This window comes from Haemorhous mexicanus, chromosome 12 (genome assembly GCF_027477595.1).
Source record: "Haemorhous mexicanus isolate bHaeMex1 chromosome 12, bHaeMex1.pri, whole genome shotgun sequence".
Classification (NCBI taxonomy): domain Eukaryota; kingdom Metazoa; phylum Chordata; class Aves; order Passeriformes; family Fringillidae; genus Haemorhous; species Haemorhous mexicanus.
Window position 1 is genome coordinate 16,325,720 of NC_082352.1, and position 22,155 is coordinate 16,347,874.

General features: G+C 59.7%; 3 protein-coding genes across 6 annotated transcripts; 1 reads left to right on the forward strand and 2 right to left on the reverse strand.

The window, feature by feature from the left end:
* The first annotated feature begins 5 nt into the window (after positions 1-5).
* On the forward strand, positions 6-5,266 carry POLR2C (RNA polymerase II subunit C). Its single transcript, XM_059857360.1, has 9 exons — positions 6-157; positions 335-384; positions 618-686; positions 794-846; positions 952-1,080; positions 2,276-2,327; positions 2,762-2,930; positions 4,040-4,114; positions 4,760-5,266. Exons 1-9 carry the CDS (start codon positions 72-74, stop codon positions 4,902-4,904), a joined length of 828 nt encoding a protein of 275 aa, XP_059713343.1. The 5' UTR covers positions 6-71; the 3' UTR covers positions 4,905-5,266.
* A 1,249-nt stretch (positions 5,267-6,515) lies between these two features.
* Positions 6,516-11,844, reverse strand: DOK4 (docking protein 4). Of its 3 annotated transcripts, XM_059857353.1 has the most exons (9): positions 11,764-11,844; positions 10,551-10,759; positions 9,576-9,683; positions 9,242-9,356; positions 9,026-9,145; positions 8,746-8,935; positions 8,300-8,438; positions 8,090-8,213; positions 6,516-7,996 (listed from the first exon to the last, which is right to left on the reverse strand). In XM_059857353.1, the coding sequence occupies exons 2-9, from the start codon at positions 10,614-10,616 to the stop codon at positions 7,872-7,874; spliced, it is 987 nt and encodes a 328-aa protein (XP_059713336.1). In that variant the 5' UTR covers positions 10,617-10,759; positions 11,764-11,844; the 3' UTR covers positions 6,516-7,871. The 3 variants fall into 3 exon arrangements, with proteins under 3 accessions (XP_059713336.1, XP_059713337.1, XP_059713338.1); XM_059857354.1 differs by lacking the exon at positions 9,576-9,683; XM_059857355.1 differs by lacking the exon at positions 9,026-9,145.
* A 726-nt stretch (positions 11,845-12,570) lies between these two features.
* CCDC102A (coiled-coil domain containing 102A) lies at positions 12,571-19,123 on the reverse strand. Of its 2 annotated transcripts, none has more exons than XM_059857361.1 (9): positions 19,057-19,123; positions 16,926-17,501; positions 15,633-15,835; positions 15,409-15,517; positions 15,059-15,175; positions 14,766-14,975; positions 14,350-14,520; positions 14,107-14,210; positions 12,571-13,094 (listed from the first exon to the last, which is right to left on the reverse strand). In XM_059857361.1, the coding sequence occupies exons 2-9, from the start codon at positions 17,451-17,453 to the stop codon at positions 12,968-12,970; spliced, it is 1,569 nt and encodes a 522-aa protein (XP_059713344.1). In that variant the 5' UTR covers positions 17,454-17,501; positions 19,057-19,123; the 3' UTR covers positions 12,571-12,967. The 2 variants fall into 2 exon arrangements, with proteins under 2 accessions (XP_059713344.1, XP_059713345.1); XM_059857362.1 differs by lacking the exon at positions 19,057-19,123 and adding an exon at positions 18,786-18,874.
* Positions 19,124-22,155: the final 3,032 nt, after the last annotated feature.

The following is a 22,155-nucleotide window of genomic DNA, read 5'->3' on the forward strand; positions in this document are numbered from 1 at the left end:
CGGGGCCGGGGGGAGCTGGGCGGGGACGGTCCGGGCGGCGGGAGCGGGGCCGGGAGCGGGGCGGGGCAGCCATGCCGTACGCCAACCAGCCCACCGTGCGCATCACCGAGCTGACGGACGAGAACGTCAAGTTCATCATCGAGAACACGGACCTGGCGTGAGCACCGCCGCGGGGCCGGGGCGGGCGGGCCCGCGGGTGGGGAGGCCTCGGGGCGGCCCCATGGACCCCGCTTCCTGGGGATGCGGCCGGTGCGGCCGGGCAGGGTCTCTGAGGCAAAGCCCCGCAGCAGCCTCACGCTCCCTCACGCCCAAACACGGTGTTTCCCTCTCTCAGGGTGGCAAATTCCATTCGAAGAGTGTTCATCGCAGAAGTCCCCATCATAGGTGAGGCCTTTTCGCTTGCCTGTGGTTGCAGTCCCTTGGGCTCCTGTCACTTTCCCTCCGTGTTCTCCCACACCTCCCCTCTGCTTTTGGCTCTCCGTACCCGTGTTCAGCCATTACTGTGCTCTGCAGGTGTTGCCCCAGTGTCTCTGCAATCTGTAATATTTTCTGTGCCCTCACAAGCTGCTTTTCCCCACATGAGTATTCATCAGTTTATGACTTTCTCTTCTCTGCAGCCATTGACTGGGTCCAGATAGATGCCAACTCCTCCGTGCTCCACGATGAGTTCATTGCACACAGGCTGGGTGAGTGCTGGGTGGGGAGGAAGATGAAGGTGTGTTCTGGGCAAAATCAGAGTTAGGGGCTCATGTGGTCTGACTCAGACCTTCCTCTGATTTCCTGCTTCTCACAGGCCTCATCCCACTCACCAGCGACGACATTGTGGATAAGATGCAATATTCCAGAGTGAGTCAAGAAAAATGCTGTGGGGAGTCATTTTGAGGGTGGTGGGTGTTGGATCTGATGGGAAGCTCTGGCAGTTTCTGCACAAAGAACCCATGTGTGTGCCAGGACTGCACATGTGACGAGTTCTGCCCCGAGTGCTCCGTGGAGTTCACGCTGGACGTTCGCTGCAACGAGGACCAGACTCGGCACGTGACATCTCGGGACCTGATCTCCAACAACCCCCGCGTCATCCCGGTCAGTGCCACCTCCTGCACTCACAGCATTCTCAGCATTCACAGGATCGGAAGAGACCTTCAAGATCACCGAATCCAACCTTGGCACCCAGTGCCACATCCAGGCTTTTTTTAAGCACATCCAGGGATGGTGACTCCACCACCTCCCCGGGCAGACAATTCCAGTGCTTCATCACTCTTTCCATGAAAAACCTTTTCCTAATATCCAACCTGTATTTCCTCTGGCATAGCTTAAGGCTGTGTGCTCTGGTTCTGTCAGTGCTGCCTGGAGAAAGAGACCAACCCCACCTGACTGCAGCCACCTTTCAGGAAGATGTAGAGTGATAAGCTCACTTCTGAGTCTCCTTTTCTCCAGGCCGAACAGCCCCAGCTCCCTCAATGGTTCCTCACAGGGTTTGTGTTCCCAACCCCTCTCCAGCCTCGTTGCCTCCTCTGGATGTGCTCAAGTGTCTCAGTGTCCTTCCCAAACTGAGGGGCCAGAACTGGACACAGCACTCGAGGTGTGGCCTCACCAGTGCCCAGTACAGGGGAAGGATGACCTCCCTGCTCCTGCTGAGGCAGGGTGGCAAACACAGGGAATGTAGACACTCTGACCACACTTCATGTTACCTAAAGCTCCACTTAAACCCTAGTGGTTGAGCAAAGCAGGAATATCTGCAGGAGCAGCGTGTGTGCCAGTGCCCTCCTTGTCTCTGCTGTGCTGTCCTTCACTTGCTGTCTGATGGGCTGCAAAGTAGTGTGGCCTCATCCTGCACCCCTCATCCCAAACTCCTTGGCTGTACTGAGGACTCTGGCTTGCTGGTTCTTGACTCTCAGCATGGCAGAGTGTGAGGAGCCTGGGCCAGGGCAGTGCTGCCAAACAGCTCCTGTGCAGTCATCTTGGGGAGGCTTGGTGGTGCTGAAGTGGGTCAGAGGCAAAGTGACTTACAGAGAATGTTCTAGTACACTATTAAGGTGGATCCAGATGTCACCACAGCCTGGGCTGCTCCTGCTGCCTGGTGACAGTGTGTGCCTGGGTAAAGCCCAACTGGAGCCTGCTGTCTGTTACTTGCCTCTTGCTGAGGTGCCCTGAGTGCTGTGTGTCATCTGTAGCAGTTGTGGGAGTGACTTCAGGAACCAAGCAGATGTGCTGTGCTGGAGCACTCATCCAAGATGATCTTGTCCCTGATTTGCTTGGTTTTGTTTGGCTGCTGCAGGTGACATCTCGGAGCAGAGACAACGACCCCAATGACTACGTGGAGCAGGATGGTGAGTGGTCGGTCACTGGCAATAAGAACTCTAGGAGGAAATTCCCTTTTCACTCAGGTTCTTTGAACTCATTCTTCCTTTACTACCTGTGCAACTGTAAGGCAGCTGTAGATATGATGCTTCTGAGCAGCTGGTGTCACTGCACAAGTGGGGTAGCATTTTGTCTTGCTGCCACTCAGATTGTCCCAGAAGTGAAGAGGGTGCTTCTGTCTTTCCTTGTGAGAGCTTAGAGACAGCAAGAAGGTGAAATGGTGCATTGTTGGCTGTTCCTTGGGGGCCTGTGCAGCTCTTTCTTACTTAGCTCTTCTGGGGTCACATCTGAGCGCCGCTGAGAATCCAAGCTAAACCTGGATGCGGGTGACATCTTCCTGGGCACCAAAAATCTGCCTTTGCAGAGTGTGATCACACACTGATGTCTCTCTCTGCTTTTGCAGACATCCTGATAGTGAAGCTGCGCAAGGGGCAGGAGCTGCGGCTGCGGGCCTACGCCAAGAAGGGCTTTGGCAAGGAGCACGCCAAGTGGAACCCCACGGCCGGCGTGGCCTTCGAGTACGACCCCGACAACGCCCTCAGGCACACCGTGTACCCCAAGCCAGAGGAGTGGTATGTCCTGCTGTCTGTCTGCAGGGACTGGGAAGGGTTTTCCAGCAGGACACAACTTAGATTTCAGCCCTGTAATTTGGCTCAGTAAGCGATGGGGAGTGTGCCTGCCACATCCCCTTGCACAGACTCTGCTCCTGGGGTTGGGTAGCAAGGCCAGTCACTTGTTGGCAGCTGCACACAAGGTGGACTGGTTTGTGGTCATCTTTTGTCCTCCCTCATGTACATCACTGCTGGTTTGCCTCACTTTCATGCCCTTTTTCACCACTTCTTGCTGATTTTTTTCTTCCCTGTGCAAGCATTTTGTAGGTCGGAGTAAGGTCTGAGGAAGGAACAGATCCATGTGAGATGAAAGAAGCTGCTATGAGAGCAAAGAGTGGAAGGTTGGGTTGAAGACTGATTTTTCAGCCTGGCTTGAGGAAGCCCAGTATGGCTGTGATTTAACCCATATCTCTTCTCACTCCTGGAGCCTGAGCTCTGTCAGTATTCCCCTCTCTGGCCCTTTCCTCTCCTCTGAAATACCATTCTGCACAAGTTCCACACAGCTTCTCATCCAAAAGTGACATGATTTTACTTTTGGAAAGCTGCTGCCCTGCTTTGGCCTGGGTGAGGACTTCATCCAGCATCACTTTTCATGAATGCTGCTAACCTGAGCTGCTCCCAGTTCTGTATCCCAGTGATCACCTAGCAGTGATCACTGTCACTGAGTGAGGTCCTGTCACTGAGCACTCTGGAGTCAGCAGCATAGTGAGGAACCAGGTGCTTTAGGCAGGGCAGGCTGAGAGCAGGGACTGGGCAGGGTAGTGGATGTGCTGCTGTAAACATTGATCAGTGCGGGTGGATGGAGCCACAGTACAGGGCTTGCTGAGTTTGGGCAGAGCAGGGCTGATTCCCTTCCAGTGCTGATGGATGACTCTGGGTCGTTTATGAGGAGCGAGAAAGCACAATGTGTGACTGATCTTTTTTCTGGGACTTGATGTTTGATGACCACCCTGTTGTGTGCTGCACGTGAGCCCCAGTGCTCACTCACTGGGACCAAACTGAGTGCCTGGGCTCTGTGGGGCCAGGCTGGAGCAGGGCTCTGTGTAACCTCTCCTGCTCTCTGATTCCAGGCCCAAGAGTGAGTACTCAGAGATCGATGACGAGGATGCTCAGGCTCCCTACGACCCCAATGGGAAGCCAGAGAGGTGAGGAGCTGAATGCTGTGCTGCAGCTGGGAGATGGGGTGACTGGCTGGGTGCATCTCATGGGCTCTTATTAATAGAGTGTCTACACCCTGCTGAAATTGCCAGCCCAGGGAGCTGACATTCCCTGAAAAGCAGGGCAGAAGTTGGCGTTAAGTGGTGATATACCTGGATGTGGCAGGTTTTCCCCTCTGGGAGGTACTAGACAGTTCTCCTGAGTTCATGTTGCCAGGGAGGGCGGTGCACATTCAGTGAGGTGTGAGGCCTGCGGGGTAAATACCCTGGCTTAAGGTGTTCATTCACCTGTGTGTGTCTCATGCTCTGATTGCTGGTGTTATTTGCACTGCCAAAGTGCCTCAGCCAGCCTTAGTCCCTGGCTTGGGGCTGCTGCCTCACAGGTCACAGTGCTGAGCAGAAATCAATCTCAGAAGTGCTCTTGCAGCCTGTGAAGTTGGGAGTGTTGGTGTGATGGTTGTAGAGGGGCAGCACTTCCTGTTGCCTGCTTGGGAGGTGAATGATGATGATGATGGTTGGGATTCCAGGCAGATCTCCATGCTGTGGGTGTGGATGGGCTGGAATGATGCGCAGACTGGGTTTGCACCTCCTTGCAGAGGTGATGGTGACATAACCCCTGCCGTGTAACCTCAGGTTTTATTACAACGTGGAGTCCTGTGGCTCTCTGCGCCCTGAGACCATCGTCCTGTCTGCACTGTCTGGCCTCAAGAAGAAACTGAGTGACCTTCAGACACAGCTGAGCCACGAGATCCAGAGCGATGTCCTCACTATCAACTGAGGTGGCCCTGGCAAGAAAGTGCTGTGAGCTGTGAGTGATGCCTGGCTGAGATCTGGGGAGAGGCTTTTACCTCCCCATCATCTCCCTCTGCCTTTCCTGGCCCAGCATTTGGTTGGTGTCACCTCTTCCCTGGCCCTCCTTCCCAGGGAAAGCCATTGTTACCTGTAGGGTAGAACAGGAAGGGAATGAGTCAGTGAGCATCTTAGCTGGGACAGGCTTTGTCTCCAAACGATCCTGGATTTTGGTTCTGGTGTTGGATTTTGGCCATGTGATGTTTGGGATTGGGAAGTGTGTACCTTTGTTACACCTACCTTATTTACATGCCCATTCTTTACTGTGCTGAATAAAGCCTTACCCCCAGATTTTTCTGTTATCCCTGAAAGCTCATTCAAAGCTGCTGGAGGAGATGTCACATCATTTACTTCTCTCCAACAGACATTAACTTAATGAGATCTTCTTTGGAGGGAGCATTGCTCGCTGATGCTGATTGCTGCTTGTGACATTATCTCCTGAGGAGAGCAGCCCCCTCCTGCAGGCAGCCTGTGGTTCATTGATCCAGGCTGTGTGTAAAGCACATGTTTGAGGCTGGGGTGGGTGAGAGCTGCAGAAGGCAGCGCTGCAGGGGAGCCCAGCTGGGCCAGGCAGGCAAAGCTGTACTTACAGAATCCTCTGGAACAGACTCCTCCCCTGTGCTGTATCACCCTCTTCTGAGAAGCTGGGTGGCACATGGGCTGTCAGTAACGGCCCCTGGCTAAAATATTTCTTTGTGCCCACAGCCTCCAGTGTGTGCTGGGCTGGAGTTTGGTGCAGGTCCCATGCCCTGACCCCACTGGCAGTGGCTGAAAGCAATTGTCACCCCTCCTCTTCCCCTCCATCACTGCCCAGCATGACTTGGGATGAGCCTGATGACACTTTCTGGAGAGACCTGCAGCTGGGAGGGAAGGGAAGGCCTGTGTGCACCCATGCTCATCCTGGTATGGATTAGGATTGTTCAGGGGGTGGTGCTAGGGTCACACTGAGCTGGGGAAAGCAGCCCATGTCAGCATTGCCTTCCCCTCCAGGCAAAAGCTGCTGCAGCCCGGCTGCTGCTTCCATTTCCTTGCCATGGCAAAGCTGGCTGCAGCATGGCTCCCCGTGTCCCTGTCCCTGGAGGGATCACTGTGCTGGCTGGCATGGCTGTCTTACCTTGAGGCCAGTGCTGCCAGGCAGTCATGGCATGGATAGCTTACCTGGCACAGCTCTGGGAGAGCTTAGGAGATGGTGTGCCTTGAAACTCCTTCACCTGGGGACTTGGAGCTACCACGGCCTGGCACATCCCCAGAGCCACGGGCAGCTGGAGGTGAGGGTGACAGTGGAGGGCTGGCATCCTGTTCCACTCAGGGTTTGATGGAGAGTGGCAACTCCCTTTACCCTTCTTCCTATCCCAGTGGTTTTAGGGCTTCACTTGAAACGTCTTGGCCATGGCTGGAGGCAGAACAAAGCCCTGAGCCAAGCATGCTGCCAGGAACCTCAGGAAATCTCCCCCATCAGCATTTTTCTCTCTGGCAGGCACAACTCCCACTCACGCTTCCCGAGCGCGCTTGGATGGAACAGACAAACAGGAAGGGTGGATGTGGATAAGGGTTGTTTATTCATTGAGCAACTCCTTAAAAAACAGAAAATCCAAACATTTTTGGTAACAAATGTTAAATCTTTTCCAGATGAGGTGTGTAGCCAGGAAAAGAGGGCAAGTTCCACCTCTAACCCCAGGGCAGTGCTAGGGTCCAGAGCCCCTCTGTGTACAGCCATGCTACAAGGAGCAGCCTTTCTCTGTCCCCATGTCCTCTCAGCCACAAGCTACACCACCCTGAAACACAGTATTTACAGACCACAGATTCCCACATCACAGCACTCCCTGTGCCCAACACGTGGACCTGGAGCTTTAAAGGGCAGAAATAAAACCACCAAGCATCCAACCCAGACGGAAAGAAGACTCCAAAGAAACACCAAGGTTTGCACGGCAATAAAAAGATAGCCCTTCTAAAGGAGGTCAATAAATAGGAGAACTAGAAAAAAATCAATTGCTTTTTAAGTTCAGCACATAAAGCCCAGTTCCACCCCCAGTGGGTGAGGAGGAAATGAGGGCTGTGGGAATGCACAGAGGAATGTGGCTCTCTCCCCATCACCATGGGTTTCTCTGCCCTGGGGTTTCTCATATCCACAAAGCTGCCCCTTGAGAGACAGATGCTACTGGCCAAAACCAGTCCCATGATTGCCCACCAGCAGATAAACCAGGGGCATGGCAGGGGGATACAGCTGTGGGAGGAGTGAGGGGTGCTGGGGTGGGAGAAGCCAGGGAGCTCAGCTCTGCCTGGCCACTCACCCCAACCAATCCCCCTGGAAGGAAAACCAGTTTCTCCTGAGACATATCAATTCTACAGCAAGCGTTTAAATAGCTTGAAGTGCAAAAATCAGCTCAGGGATGGCAGGGTGTCCTCAGAAGCACCCTGCTCTTCATGGAGGGGTGGGACCCTGTACCATCAGCCTGACACAGCTGCATCCTTCGACGCTGCTCCATGGCCATGGCAGAGTGATGCTCCAGCCTTCCTGCCATGCAGAAAACTCCAAATTTCTTGACCCCCCCCACCCCCCACCTCTCTTCACCTCCCAGTTGGATCCCTAAGAGTCAAAAACCTCTGGGCATCTGCCCAAGGGCTCTTCAGCAGCCACCACATTTGCATTCATGTGAGAAGGAAATATCTCTTACAATACAGGTATTCAATATATATTTGAAGTCAGTTGAGGCTGAGCCAGCCATTGCCTCCACTAACGCCAGCCCAGGGCGTGAGTCAGTGCCTGCTTCCCAAGGCCTTGGCACCCAGCTGCCCCAGCTCAGTCTCCTGGAGATTCTGAGGGGTCACTGCCTGCGTCCTCACCACCCCTTGGAGAAGAAAAAGGGGACCCCTGCCACAGTCCCCCCACACCAGCTCATGGGGACGATGTGGGCTCCCTGTCTTCAGGCTTGTCGCTTTTGGAGGACTTTGGCTTCAGCAAGATGAACCTGTTGAGGAGGTCGGTGTCCGAGCTGGCCTGGGCGCCTGCATACGCCTCCCCTGGGGACAAAACAGAGGCTGGGCTCACCTGGTGGGGAAAGCTCTGGAGGCTGGAGGAGCAGCATCTCCTCAGTGTGGGGTAGGGACACTCACCAGCATAGCTGGAGGACTCAGCCATGTTCTGGGAGCCAGTGATGTGGTGCCAGTAGGCGCTGCGGGGCAGCATGGTCGTGGGCGTGCAGGGGTAGGAGAAGTGCTCTGTGCCTTTGTTCAGCAGCTGCAGTGGATGGGGGGAGGAGGGTGACACAGGGCCCCCAGAATCTCCCCCAGCTGTGTCCCCCCTCAGCATGGGCTGGAGCTCACCCTGACATTCTTCTCCATCTCCAGCAGGACCCTCTTGTGCTGCTCAGCGATAGCCAATGTGGCGCTGTGCACGCGCTGGTAGATCTGCTCACCCTCCTGCGTCTGGAAGGTGTAGAGACCTTCTCCTGCATCACACATCCTGTGGGGTCAGGGCACAGGATGTCACCTAGGTCTTCAAGCCAAGGGATGATGAACAAAACCCACACAGATGACAGCTGGGGCAGCTTCCCAAACTGTTAGAGCTGTGCCAGGTCCCCTTCACGGTGCTGATCTGGGACCAGAACCGGCTGCAAGCCCCGCTGGCCATGGGCACACTGTACAGCCCATGGCCATCACCCCAGCCTCAGGCCTGCCTGTGGTAATGCCAGCAGTGCCACTGCCTGCAGCACCCAGCTGGAGGAGGGCACACAGCTGTGATCCCTGTCCTGGCGAGGGTGACATCTCACCGTCCTGCCTCGAAGGTGAAGCGGGTGGCGTCGCGGCCGTAGCGGCGCAAGGAGCAGAGGGGCCAGGAGACCAGCTTCACCCGGGGGTTGTGCGTGTCCCAGAGGTAGATGTTTTCGTGGGTGATCTGCAGCTTGCACTCGCCATAGACGTCCAGGTTGGGGCAGGGGAGGAGGAACACGTTGAACCGGTCTGGAAAGGGGAAAAAAAATAGAAAATAAAATAATCAGCGGGGGGTGCAGCAAGGCGGAGCCCCGGGCGAGCACTCCCCGCCGCGCTCACCCGTCTGCTCGCACTGCACGCCGGGCGCCAGCAGGTCGGGCTCCCCCAGGCTGATGTCGTTCAGGCGGGCGCCCAGGCACTCCACCGACAGGGTCTTGTACCACTCCTCCGCCTCCAGCTCTGCAAGGCATCACGGCAGCCCCTGGGCGACCCAGGCCACGCCGGGGTGCCCCACCCAGCACCCTCGGCCCGGCTCCCCTGGGCGCTGCCCCGTACCTGAGTCGCAGGTGAAGGTCCGGGCGGAGTCGTCGGTAAAAACGATGGCCACCGCCTGTCTCTTGGTCTCCTTGGGCAGCCGCGTGATGCACTTGACATTGCTGATCTCGGTAACCTGCAGAGGAGTTGGGGGGCTCACCGAGGGCTGCTCCCAGCCCCTGTTCCCTGCTGCTCGCAGACCCTGACACCTGCAGCACCCAGACCCAGCTGCATCCCCCTCCGGAGCGCATGGGGTGACGGCCAGCCGGCGAGTGCAGACAAGGAAGGACCTGCTCTGGCACGGGTCCCAGAGCAGCGGGCAGCCCCCCAGCACCCCTCCAGAGCACCCCCTCACCTTGGGGCACCCCCGCAGGCACGCCGACTTCTCATCCGGGTACTTCTCCAGGCGCTGGGGCCCTTTGCTGGAGGATTTGCGGAAGACCAGCCAGCAGCGCCGGTAGATCTGCCGGACAGAGAGCGCGGCGGCTGCTCGGTGCTAGAGGGGCTCCCTGTCCCCACCACAGCCCCCTGGCCCCATCCCCAGGACCCGTGCCTGGTTCTGCTGACCCTGCTGGCCTGGGGACAGGAGGGGATGCTGGGGATAGGGCTGTGCCGGGGCTGCCATCATCTGCTCCCACCCCCCGCCAGTGCTAATTACAGAGCTTAATTAATGAACACAGACAAAGCTCCCAAGGGGACCGCTGTTCTGGCATTTCCCCGTCCCCTCTCCTACATCCCCTGCCTCTGAAGGTGGTGGGGCCACGGTCCCCAGGCATGTCCCCCTCCCCTGGATCCCGCTCCCTCTTTGTTCTCCCTAATTAGCATGAAATTACCCAGCATGCTCGTTGCTGCGGCTCCAAACCATGGAGATGGGCGACCAAACCCCCTGACCCCCCACCTGTGGGTGCTGCACTCCCACACCACCGTAATTTGCACCCAGCAGCTCCAACCCCTCCCGGTGTGGGGTATCCCCGACACCAAACTGTGTGCAGGGAAACTAAGGCACGGGGGAAGGGAAGGCTCACAGACATCCCCCAAATTCTGGGTGACCTGGGACAGGTGAGCGGGTGTTACTCGGTGCAGGATTCGGGCGGTGCAGATGCTGAACGCCTGGGGCTGCTGGGTGATTTGGGTACCAACAAGTGGCCTGTCCCTGCCATCCCCCACGCCTCTGCCACCACAGCCCCCGAAAGGCTGCTTATTCAACCCCAAAACAGGGGCACAGGAAGCCACAAGAGGGACCTGTCCACGTCACCTCAGTGGGAAACCAGCACCCAAATCCATGGATGTTCCCCCCCACATCTCCCCATTCCCCAAGATCCCCACTCACCCCCAGCTTCTTGCTCTTCATCCTCACATAGCCCTGCTTGATGATGTCGTTAAAATTCGTCGCCATGGCGATGGCTCGATAGGGTAGGGGATATTTTGGGAGGGGGGGGCTGCCTTCACCTTTGCCCCCCCCCTCTCCATCCTCTTCCTCCCTACCCCTCCTGTCTCACCACCGGCCCAGCTTGGTGCTAGCAGTGTCCCCCATGCTGGCTGGAAAAGAGAAATGACAGATCGACGGGTGACATCTTCCTCGTCCTCCTCCCCCTCCTCCTTGTCGTCCTCCTCCTCCTCCTTCCCCTCCTCCTCCTCCTCCTCTTCCTCCTCCCTTCTCTGCCTGAACCATCCGAGTGGAACAGTCCGGTGTTAACCCCTGCCAGCACGGTGGAGCCAGGGTGGCACAGACAAGTGGTCAGTCCCCTGCCGTCAGCTCCAACATGTGTCCGAGGGGACACCCGCACCACACCTCGCCCACAGGTCTCCATCACCTCTCGCACTCCCCCTCCTTCCTCCCAGGCTGCTCGCACGGCCCCGGCCCTCGGGCACGGGCTGGGTTCGGTGGGAGCGGCCAGGCCGGCTCTGCTCTGGGCTGTTTCGGCCGGCGCCGGGGGCCAGAGGGACCCCGGCTTCCAACCTCGCCCCCCCGGTGTCACCCAGCCTCTCTCCAGCCCTCCCGCGAGCTCGGCCTCGCTCAGCCCTGGGTTCCCCCAGCCCCCACCGGAGGGACCAGGTGGGGACCAGGTTCCTTTCCCAGGTGGAGAAGTCCCAGGTGGAGGCAGTTACCCAGGAAACAGAACAGGGCCATCCCCGGGGATGCTCCTCCATGCCAGCGACACCCGGGTCCCCAAAGCTCAGCACGCCGGGGGATCCGGCTGGGACAGCGCCTTGGGGACCGCCCGCTGTCCGAGAGCGGCCGGGGCAGCGCTCCCTGTGAGGGGAACAGCCCCCTTTCCCCATCCCCATCAGCCACCCCACGCACAGGAACACCCCCAGGGAACCCAGAGCTGCTGGGGAGCACCTCCTGCCCCCTAGCCCCGACCTGTCACCTCGGCACCCCCACACCCGGCGCCCCTCGACCCCCAATCACCCATCACATCCCGGTCTCCCACCGCAACGTCCCTCCGGGCGTTGTCACCTCCCGGCCGTTTGCCCCCGACACTTGTCAGCCCAAACCTCGGTCAAACCCCGTCCGGTATCACCCGGTCCCGCCGCCTTACCGCGCTCCCGGTGCGAGCGGACCCGCCGGAGCCTCCGCGTCCTGCTAGCCCCGGAGCTGCTCGGCCCCGCCCGGCCCCGCCCCGGCCCGCCCCGCCCCGGTACCCTCCCTCCACCCCCGGGCTGCCCAACCAGAGCCACAACCGGCCGCCCTGGAAAGAAAATTCCATCATTAGGCTTTAGAGGGAACACCCCGCTGCTACTGACGGGCGGCGGCAGCAGCCTCTGGTCCGTCCCTCGGCTCAGGTGTCACCGCATCCCCGCTCCGTGCCCCCCAAACTGGTTTCCAGGCCTCTCACTAAAACTGCCCCCAGGCACCCCCACCCCCGCGGCTTCACTTGTTGGGCTATAAAAATATGAATAATCGCTGGAAATAAAAGAGCATTAAAAAAACCCCATGAGCAGCAAAGAGCTGCGCTTTTAGCCAATCAATTAAAAGGCAGAGCGAGGGGATTAGCTCACTGAAATATTAATTTTTAATAAGGTTGTGTCTGAGCGCCTCCAAAGCCCCCAGGGCCCTGTGCTGGGGGGCTGGGCTGAAGGGGCTGTGCTGGGGTGAGCAGCACCCTCAGGTGAGCACCTCTGCACCTCGCCAGGGTGAGCACCTCTGGGTGAACACTTTTCACTGCACAGGCCCAGGGATAGGCTTTACCCCCACACTGGGCTGGTCTCCAGGCATGGGGACAGGGATGCCAGTGGGTGACACCCAGGCCTGCGTCTGGCTGGTGAAGAAATGCCAATTCTCCCAGATGTGTCCCGTCCCCACCCTCACTCCTGTGTGTGGACAGACCAGCGGCTCACACTACCACCAGAGCCTGGGCCCATCTGGGCTCTGTATTTATAATAAAAAATCATATACAAATACATACATATATATAATATATATAAAAAGAAGTGGGCAGTTTGTGGCTGCCAAGCTTGGTGCCTCTCTTGCCCGGCACCTCCTCCTCCTGGGCTGCTCGGTGATGCTGGCTTTAGTGGCCACATCAGTGTCCCAGGAGATGCCAGTGGCTGAAGGGCCATCCAGTACTGTCCAAGAGGCAGTGGATTTTGGAGAAACCCTGGGCAAATTTCTCCCCACCGCTCCGTGCCTCAGTTTCCCCATCTATACAAGGATCACTGCACAGCTGGGCCCTGTGGCGACACGCACTTGAATGCAGGGGACTGATGTGGCACATCCTGCGGTGGTGGCACTGGCCCTGGGCTCTAGGGCACCTGTATCTGCAGGTCCTCATCCTCGTCGGGGTCGCTGGTGCCGTCGCCGGCGTCGTCGGGGCCGAAGCGGGCGCTGCGCATCTTGCCGAACAGCGGGGCGCTCTGCTGGCGCCGCAGCCTGCGGGGGACAGCTGCTGGGCTGGGGGGGCAGCATGGCCCTGGGGGGGCCCTGAGGCCGAGCCCATTCCCCTGCACCCCTACAGCATGACTGCACCCCAGAGATCCCTTCCTGCAGCCCTCACTAAGCTCTGAGCGCAGGATGAGCCCCGCAGCCTGGGCCAGCCTGGAACTGGGAGCTGTGGATGGTGCTCGGTACAAGTGGGGCACAGGCTAAACCTCTCTCCATGGATGGACATCACAGACCCAAACAGGACTGCAGAGAAGGGAGGTGTCGTCCCCCTAAACTGAGGAACCCTCAAAAACCCCAGGAGTTCGCATCCCCAGGAACCTGTGGTGGTTTTAGCTCTTTTCTTGCCTTTGTGTGAAAATTCATCATGGAAATTTTATGAATCAAATTTGAAATCCAAAGGCCAAGGATCCAGTGAGATCCAACCAGTCCACCACACTTTACTGGAAAGCATGAATTATTTAGGGTTGAGTGCACAGGGAGTCTGGGGGGGGGGATGAATCCTCCATTATGGTTCTGTGATTTAATGCAGATGTCCCAATAAAATAAAGGATGATTATAAACACCCCCCCAGCGCCTCCCGGAGCCACAGCATCGATCCCACAGCCATTTCAGCTCTTTACTGCTGGAGAGGCAAAGCAGGGCCGGGGAAAGTTTTAAGGGCAAGAAAAGTCAGCTCCCACCTCCCCAAACTGGTGTGGGATGCTAGCAGCCTGCCCTGGCTGTGAGTACTAGTGGGTGCAACCCTAAGCATCATAAAACTGAGCTGTGCTGGTCTCTGGGCAGCCTTGTGCTGGTTTAACTGGGAGGTGAATGCCACCCAGCTCAAGGTGGGGTGAAGACTGCTCAGAGGATGGCTGTGCCCCTCCCGAGGATGTCAGAGGCACTTGGGCCATGCTTAGCCCGGGGTTCAACCAGGCAGATGCTGGCTGAGGGATGGTGGCAAGGAGAACAACATCCCATCCTGGCTGGTCCCCACGTGGCTCACCCAGCCCCTGCTCACCGTGACTGCAGATGCTCCAGCTGCACCTGGAAGCTCTCGCTCTGCTCCGTCTGCTCGTCCAGCGACCGCTGCAGCTTCCGCGTCTGGTTGTGGGCCTCATCCAGCTGTGGGATGGGATGGGATGGGATGGGATGGGATGGGATGGGATGGGATGGGATGGGATGGGACGGGATGGTGCTGTTGGCAGCTGTGTAGGGAGCAGAATAGCTCCCTGACCTCCTCCACTAGCATGAGCTTTCCCACCTCATCCTCAGCCTGGGCCAGCTCCTTCTTCAGCTCCTCCACCCTCAGGCGCAGCTTCTTCACCTCTCCCTCGTGCTGCTCCACCCGGCGGTTGGCATGGGCCAGCTCGGCCATCTTCTCCTGGTACTGCTTCTTCAGCTTGGTGTGGACGTGCTTTAGGTCAGCCAGCTCCTGTGGTGGGCATGGGGAGGGGGCTGAGCATGGGACAGACACCCCCACCACTGGGGTGCCCCCTCCTCCCTCCTCAGGGATCTCTCCCTTTGCTCCACCCCATGACCCGATGAAGCAAGGATAGGGTCACCACCATCCCTTGAAAGGTGATGGCAAAATTTGAGCTTGAGGGAGTCCTTGGGAAGGCTGAGCCCCACAACAGAGTCACCCAGGGATGCGGTGGTGGGGGACACCTCCCCTGGCACCTTGTTCTTCTCGAAGAGCTCAGCCTGGATGGTTTTGAGGTCAGTGTCCAGGGCACTGGCCGTCTGGCGCCGCTTGCGAGCCAGCACCTCCTCCAGGTCCTCGATCTGTGCCCGCAGCTTCTTGTTCTCCCGCTCCAGGTTGAGCTTCTCCGTCTCCAGCCGCTCCCGCCGGCCCCACTCAGCCGCGTTCTCTGCCTGCAGCCTCTCCATCTGGGACAGGGGCATGGGGTGGCTGGGGGGCAGCAGGACCCCCCTCTGCCCCCTTTGTCCCCCACACTGGGGTCTGGCCTCACCTCTGCACGCAGTTCAGCCAGTTTCTTGTCCATGCTGGAGCGAGCACCCAGCTCATCCTCCAGGTCCTCGGAGATGCGCCCCAGCTCGTCCTGATGAATCTCCTTCAGGATGTTGAGCTGTGGGAGGACATGGCACCAAAGGTGGCTGTGAACATCAACCTTCCACCTGAGCCCTGCCCACACACATCCACCCAACCTGACCCACTGCATCAGCAGCACTAATGAAGACCCTTAACAAGCAACCTGGTGTTGGAGAAGTGGCTGTGGGCCACCATGTCCATCAGGATGTGCCACCCTGTGAGGGACAGGCCACCCCTGGGGCAGCTCTGCTCCCCAGGCACCTTGCTCACCTGCTTCATCACCTCCTGCTTGTTCTTGTTGAGCTCCTCGTACTTGATCTTCCACTGGCTGAGCTCGCCCTCCAGCTTCTCAATGTTCTTGCTGAGCGCCAGCTTGTCCCTGGGGAGAGGCAGTGACAGTGACAGCCTGCAGGACCCCACGGGACATACCATCCCAGTGGGGACCAGGCTGGTATCAGCTGGCACCCTGCGAGGATGATGTCCCAAGAACTCACTCCCGCTCCTTGAGCAGCACTTTTTGGGACTCATCCAGCCTGAGCTTCAGGGCGGTGACTTTGGTGGCGTCCTCCTCCACGGCGCTGACGTCCTCCCAGAGCAGGCGGCTCCGCTCCTGGCGGCTGAAGGAGGCCCGGGGGCCCCGCTGCTCCCAGCTCTCCTCCTGCTTGCTCGTCAAGATGTTTTCCATCAGCTCCAGCTCCTGGGGCGCCGTGGGTGGCCCAGCACAGGGGACAGGGTGAGAGGGCTCCCCAGCCCCTACAGCACCCAGCCCTCACCCCATAACCAAGAGCACTCTCCCTCCATCCCCTGGGGATTCCCTAAGGCTGATGAAGAGGGACTTGCCCTCCCAGGGGAGCTCCCACACATCACCACACTGCTGCCAGCTCCCTGCCATGCTAGAAATTTGGTATCCAAAAATTTAAAACCAATTTATGACACCGATCTCACCCAGGACTGCCACATGGGTGACCTTCTACCAGGCGCTCTGAGCACACAGTAAATGAGCAGCAGGGGGCTCCAGCAGACAGGATGTCCCTGGGGACCAAGTGTGGAGCTGTGGGGGGTGCTCACATTAGTCTCAGATTTGTCACTTGGCAGTTGTGCTGTCAGGTGGACTGAACTGTCACAGTGTGGCACCCTGAGCAGTGACTTCTGTGCTGTGACAGAGCTAACAGCAGCAGAGGAGGGATGGCTGCAGCAGCTGGGATAATCCCTGAGGTGGCTCTGGTGTGCTCCCCCCTTCCTCCTTCTCCTTCCTTCAGCAAAATCCCCTGCCAGAGGCCCATATGGACACCCTGACAATCAAGCCGTGGCTGGGAGATGCCACCAGCACTGCCAATGCCACCATCCCCTGTACTGGCACAGTGATTTTTGCCTAGTGCCTCCAAACGGAAAACCCCAGGAAAGGGACTGGTGCCAGTGCCAAGGTGATCTCACTGCATGGGCTATGATGGCTCTGGATCTCCTCATGACACTGCTCTGAGGAGTCTGATCCCCCCAGTGCTGTTCCAAGAGGGATCTGACTGCCCTGTACTTCTCCAAGAGGTGTCTGAGCCCAAAGTGCTGCTTGGAGGGGTCTGACACCCCCATACTAATCCAAGAGAGGTCTGATCATCCTCTACTGCTCTGAGAGGGGTCTGGCCCTCCCAGTCCTGCCCCAAGAGCAGCCCCCCCCCACTGCCCATCTTTACAGGACAGGCAGTGCTCATTTGGGGGTACCCATGGGCAGCAGACAAGGATGAGGAGCTCCCCTGTTCCCCTGCCCGCCCGGGGCAGCCCCACACGCCCACCTTGGCTTTTTGGGGCACCTCAGCCCCCACATCCCGCACGGGTTCTTGCTCAGGGCCGGCGTCCCCCTCAGCTCCGTCGGCGGGCGGGCTGCCGGCGCTGCCCGGTGCCGGTGCCTGTGCCGGTGGCCGCGGTGGCGGCGGGCGCTCGTCGCGGTCGCGGTCGCGGCGCAGGCTGGCCAGCTCCTTGGTGAGGGCCTCCAGCCGGTGCCGCAGCTGCCGCACCTCCTCCCGAGCCCGGTTGCGCTCGGCTCGCACCTTGCTCCACTTCTCACGCCAGTTGGCCGTGCAGTCCGACCACCAGCGCATCGTCTTCTCCATCTGCGCCGCCCGCGCCCGCGCCTCCTCCAGCTCCCGCAGCCGCAGCTCCTCCCGCCCTTCCCAGTCCCCTTCCAGCAGCGCCGGCGGGGGCCCGGGCGAGGGTGTCCCGCTGGGGGGGGACGGGGAGGGCTCGGGGGCCAGCAGGGCCAGGAGGGAGCCCCCCGGCAGCGGCGGGGAGCCGGCAAGGCGCGACGCCCCGCTTTGGCTCATGGCGGGGCTCCCCTAGGGCATGGCCGTCACCGTCCTGCACCCGGGGACCTGCAGGAGACACGGCGGGTCAGCTGGGGACCGCGGCAGGTGGCTGAAGGAAAGTGTGGGCAGGGGCACGGTCCCTGGTTTTGGGGAGCAGCACACTGAGTGATGAGATCCCTGGGATGGACCCTAGCCAGGTCCCCAGTGAGGACTCTGGCAATGTCCCCAGCCAGGTCCCCAGCTGGCAGCCAAGTGACGGCCCCAGCCAGATCCCCAGTGAAGACACCAGTGAGGTCCTCAGTGAGGACCACAGCCCACAGCCCGGCCATCGGCATCTGGTCTCAGCTTAGCTCTGCAGGCGCCTCTGCCAGCGCACCACAATGACGGGAAGACATCTACATGTCATTCGCATGATGTCATCTGCATGAGGTCATCTGATGACATCATCATCTGTGAGCCTCCAACACCATCCCTGCTGCTGGAGTTGGGGTACTCAGCTGCACCCCAGCAGCTCCAGCAAGGGTTAGAGCCTGGATCCGGGGCCAGCAAAGCAGGAACAGCTCCAGAAGGAGAGCCGGAGCTGCGGGATTGGCGTGGCGTGGCAGCAGGACGTGTGTCCCGGCAGCTGGATGTGCTCTCCGATGATGCCGCAACAAGGGGCCGGTGCTGAGTGTCCCCATCCCGGCATGGAGCTCACATCCCGGCATGGACCTCACACCCAGTGCGGCCAGGCAGGCAGGCCGCCCCAGGAAACCTCAATGGGAGGCTGCTGCGCGTCCTAATGGGATAAGTACAGGGTCCAGCCGCGGCTGCCCGCAGCCCCGGCAGGTTTCTGGGACGGTGCAGCCCAGACCTGCTACCAAATCCGGCTGGGCTGGGAGAGCCAGTGCTGGAGCAGCGGGAACGGAGGCCGATGGCAGTTCGGGGATTTGCATAGGAGAAAGAACTAAATTTTCTGGTGATATTTGCTGAAATTGTGAAGTTTTGCTAAAACTCAGCAGCAAGCCCAGGCCCGCGCTCTCTCGGTTGCTCCTGGAGGAATCCCAGGCATTGGCAGGACCCGGCACAAGCAGCGCCCACGGGAGCACAGACGGTGCACAGGCACCCACGCACAACCCACGGAATGCATGCAGAGAACCGCCAACCATGCAGCACCCACGGGGAGCACGAGTGGAGCACGAACATCCATGGGACACCCGCGGGAAGCACGCGTGGCTCACGGACAGCCCCGGAACACCCGCGGGAAGCACGCGTGGGTCACCGGCACGGGCGGATCGCGCCCCTGCCCCGCGGGCTCCCGGCGGGGCCGCCCCCCGCGCCTCCGCATTGGCGCCGGGCTCCGTCACTCACCGGCCGCGGCCCGGGCGGCGGGAGCCCCGCATTCCTCCGCTCCGCCGGAATTCCCCCCGGTCCGGCCGGGAGGCACCGCTCGGCCCGGCCCCGCCCGGTTCGCCACGGCCCCGCCCGCCCCGCCGCGGCCCGGCCCGGCCCGGCCCGGCGCGGCCCCTCCCCCGCCAAAGTTTCTCCCAAGTTTCCCGGTGCCGCCGGTGCCGCCGCCCGCCTGCCCGCCCGGCCCAGCCTAGCCCGGCCCAGCCCAGCCCAACCCGGCCCGGTCGCTCACCCGGCGGTGTCGGCGGCGGCGGTGCGGGCGGCCCGCGCGGGCCGGGGCGCTGCGGCCGAGTCTCCTCCTCCTCGCCCTCCTCCTCCTCCCCCCGCCGCCGCTCCCGCCCCCCGCCCGCGCCCGGGGGCCGGTCCCGGGCCGCGCTGCGTGTCCTGCCCCGTGGCACGGGCGGGGGGGCCGCACGCGTGGGGCTCCGGTGCTCGGGGGCTGCGGGCAGCCCTGCTCAGCGTGCCGGGCCTGGGGGCCCGGACAGCGTGTGCTCCCAAGGCTGGGGACCCTGCCCGTGGCTGCTGCTGGGCTGCGCACACGTGTCTGCCCCGGGGCGTGGGGACCTGCGCGGGGACGCGGCGGGGGACACGGGGCCCCCGGGAGAGCGGTGGCCGCGCGGTGTCTGTATCTCCCCACATACCCGTGCTGGCTCCCTCCTGGCCCAGCGGCAAAACTCCAAACCACCATTTTGCCCCTGTCTCTTTCCCTTTTGCTGGATGCCTTTCAGACAAAAAAAATGGGAAATACTAGCGGCCAAGAGGGTTTGTGTTCCGCGGGACGTGGAATCGATGCTATGGGACATCAACAACTTTTTCTCCCCCAGGATCGAGCGAAGCAGGGAAAACCAAATCAAAGCAAAACTTCTTTCCAAGATCGGATTTTTTTTCCAGCTGGAAACAACCCCAAAAAGCTGGAGGCGAGGGATGCTTTCCTCTCCTACGCCCCTATCCCAGCGTCTTGTGCCAGGGGAACCGGCGCCGTCTCTTGCAGCCGGTGAAGCGATTTTGCAGGCGGTTTGGCCAGAGCTGCGGGTGCGTGGTTGCGGCTTTAACCCGCTCCCGACACTAAAACCGGCGAAGTTTTTCCAAGCGTGTCTTAACTGTTTGTTTGGACGTGCGTGTCTTGGTGACACCAGCAGGCTCGAGGACGCATTGCAGCATCCTGGGATTTGTGGGGTTTACCCTTGCAAAAATCAAACCTCCTTGGTCTGGGGCGCGTCACCGAAAGATGTGGCCAGTGACCCACTGCTGTGGTCCAAGCATCCTCGTCCTGACGCCCTTCTCCTCTAGTTCTGGGTTTCCAGCCTGGCCATGGCCAGCAGGCCCCCTTAAATCTGTTCCCAAGGAGCTCCCATTTGGGATAGGTCAGACTGAAGCAGATGGTTGCCCTACGTCATGAACTGAGACCTAGAAATGTTGCAGGAGTGGCTGCAGGCGCTGGGCAAGCACAGCGTGGCACTGCTGCCCCACAATGAGCACTGGTGTGGCTGAGTCACCCCTGCTCCCTGCAACTCTGCTCATGGCCACATCCCTGCAGCTGGACCCAGCAGCCAAGATGAAGCAAAAAATGAAGCCTTTTGGGGCAAACCTAACGATTTTGGGTAAAAAACGACCTTTGTTCCCTCAGCTAGGCCAGCTGCCATTGCTGGAGTGCTGTGCTGTGGTGACTGGGGGTGTCATGGACTGTGGTGGCTCCATCCTGGCAATAGCATCAACTGTGGTATCACAGGATCAGACTATCTTGAGTTCAAAGGGACACATGAGAAACACTGAGTCCAACTCCCTGCTCCTTGCAGGACAGCCTGAAAGCAAACCATGTGGCTAAGAACCATCATCCAGACACTCCTTAACTCTGCCAGGCTTGATGCTATGACCTCTTCTCTGGGAAGCCTGTCCCTGTATCTGACCCCCTTCTAAGTGAAAAGCCTTTTCCTAATGCCCAAACTAAACTTCCCCTTCATTCCACCTCCCATGTCCTTTCACAGAGAGTGGAGATCAGCACTCCGTGCACCCCAGGAGTCCCTGGCACACCACATTTCCCAGGCAGGCTGGGCACAGCCCAGGCTGCAGACCCAGCAAGGATGCCAGGCACAGCTTGCACCGCGGGCATCCCGGACAGTTTGAGCACCCTGACACTCTGGGCACAGCACTGGGGCTAAAAGCCGAATCTCTGGGTGGTGGGAGCTGCTGCTGGGGAGCTGCAGCTCGGGGCTCTTGGGTGCGGTGTCTCCTGGGGACCGCGGCTGCCCCCCTGCCCGTGGTGTCTCTGCTACCAACCAGCACTGGCCGCTGCTTCTCTTTAGCAGCGCGTTCGGATTGCCCGCGTGGGTCTCCTCCGCTGCCGGGTGAGCCGGGCGCCTCTGGCCGGGCTCTGCTCCGCTCTGACACCCGCCGGGTGGTTGGTGCAGGTCCCACTAGATGGCACAAGGATCGCAGGAATGGTCCCACATCGGGAATATGCACGCGCAGGGACGGCCGGTGGCTATCAGCGGTGCCGAAGTGTCCCCTGACTAATGGGAGGGGACCTCTGAGCCCCCTTGAGGAGCTGCCACTGCGCATCTCACAAGGCACGGTCAAAAGCGGGAGATCTCCAGCAACAACCCCCAGATCCGTTTGGTGCCAGCACGGCTGCAGGCTGGCAGAAGTGGCTATAAGCTGTGGCATCCCCATACCACACCGACCCTGGGTTTTCAGCCACGACAGCATCACACTAGAAGCCCTCCTTCTCGCCCCGAATCCAGCGCACGGGTGGAGGCCACCTGCAGCCCTGGGGCGGCGGGAAAATGCGTGAGCAGGGCTTTGTCTTGGCATCGGGTAGAGGAGTTTGGGTGGAGGAGAGGATGGGAAGTGAGTAAGTGATACTCGGCTTTCCTCCCGCTCTCACTGAGGAAGGCAGAGCCAAGCAGAGCTCCTCAAGGTGACCAAACACTTTCGGAGTTGAAGCAATCCAGCCTGTGGACATAAATAGCCAGGACAAATTGCAGGGACTAAATCCATCAGTTGGGGGCAGCGGGTCGGTCCTGAGCCCGCGGTGCATCCGCATAAACCAGATATCACCTGGAAATGTTACTGGGGTTTTTCCTCTCCTGATGCCCGAGGTTTTGGAGCTGGACATCCCACTCTGCCTGCTGGAATGCAGACCAGCATCGCAGCATGGCAAATCCGCCTGTGGCGACATCAGGGTTCCCACAGCCCCCACGCTTGTCCCTGCAGGGTGAGACAGGGAGGTGCCATTAACTGGTGTGCCCGTTTCTGGCCCGGTGGCAGGGGACCGAGCACCACCGGACACGCTGCCCATCTCTGCCGAGTGACGTTTCCTTTTCTGGCTCCT

Bases quoted from the DNA above. Each gene is read 5' to 3' on its own strand.
- POLR2C (XM_059857360.1), top strand. From the start codon at position 72: ATGCCGTACGCCAACCAGCCCACCGTGCGCATCACCGAGCTGACGGAC. The intron at 385-617 runs GTGAGGCCTTTT...TCTTCTCTGCAG, and splicing joins CGCAGAAGTCCCCATCATAG to CCATTGACTGGGTCCAGATA. The intron at 2,931-4,039 runs GTATGTCCTGCT...CTCTGATTCCAG, and splicing joins TACCCCAAGCCAGAGGAGTG to GCCCAAGAGTGAGTACTCAG.
- DOK4 (XM_059857353.1), bottom strand. From the start codon at position 10,616: ATGGCGACGAATTTTAACGACATCATCAAGCAGGGCTATGTGAGGATG. The intron at 9,357-9,575 runs GTGAGGGGGTGC...ACTCCTCTGCAG, and splicing joins GCCTGCGGGGGTGCCCCAAG to GTTACCGAGATCAGCAATGT. The intron at 9,146-9,241 runs GTACGGGGCAGC...GATGCCTTGCAG, and splicing joins GACCTTCACCTGCGACTCAG to AGCTGGAGGCGGAGGAGTGG.
- CCDC102A (XM_059857361.1), bottom strand. From the start codon at position 17,453: ATGAGCCAAAGCGGGGCGTCGCGCCTTGCCGGCTCCCCGCCGCTGCCG. The intron at 15,176-15,408 runs GTGAGCAAGGTG...GTCCTCCCACAG, and splicing joins AGCAGGAGGTGATGAAGCAG to CTCAACATCCTGAAGGAGAT. The intron at 13,095-14,106 runs GTGAGCAGGGGC...TGTCCCCCGCAG, and splicing joins CTGGAGCATCTGCAGTCACG to GCTGCGGCGCCAGCAGAGCG.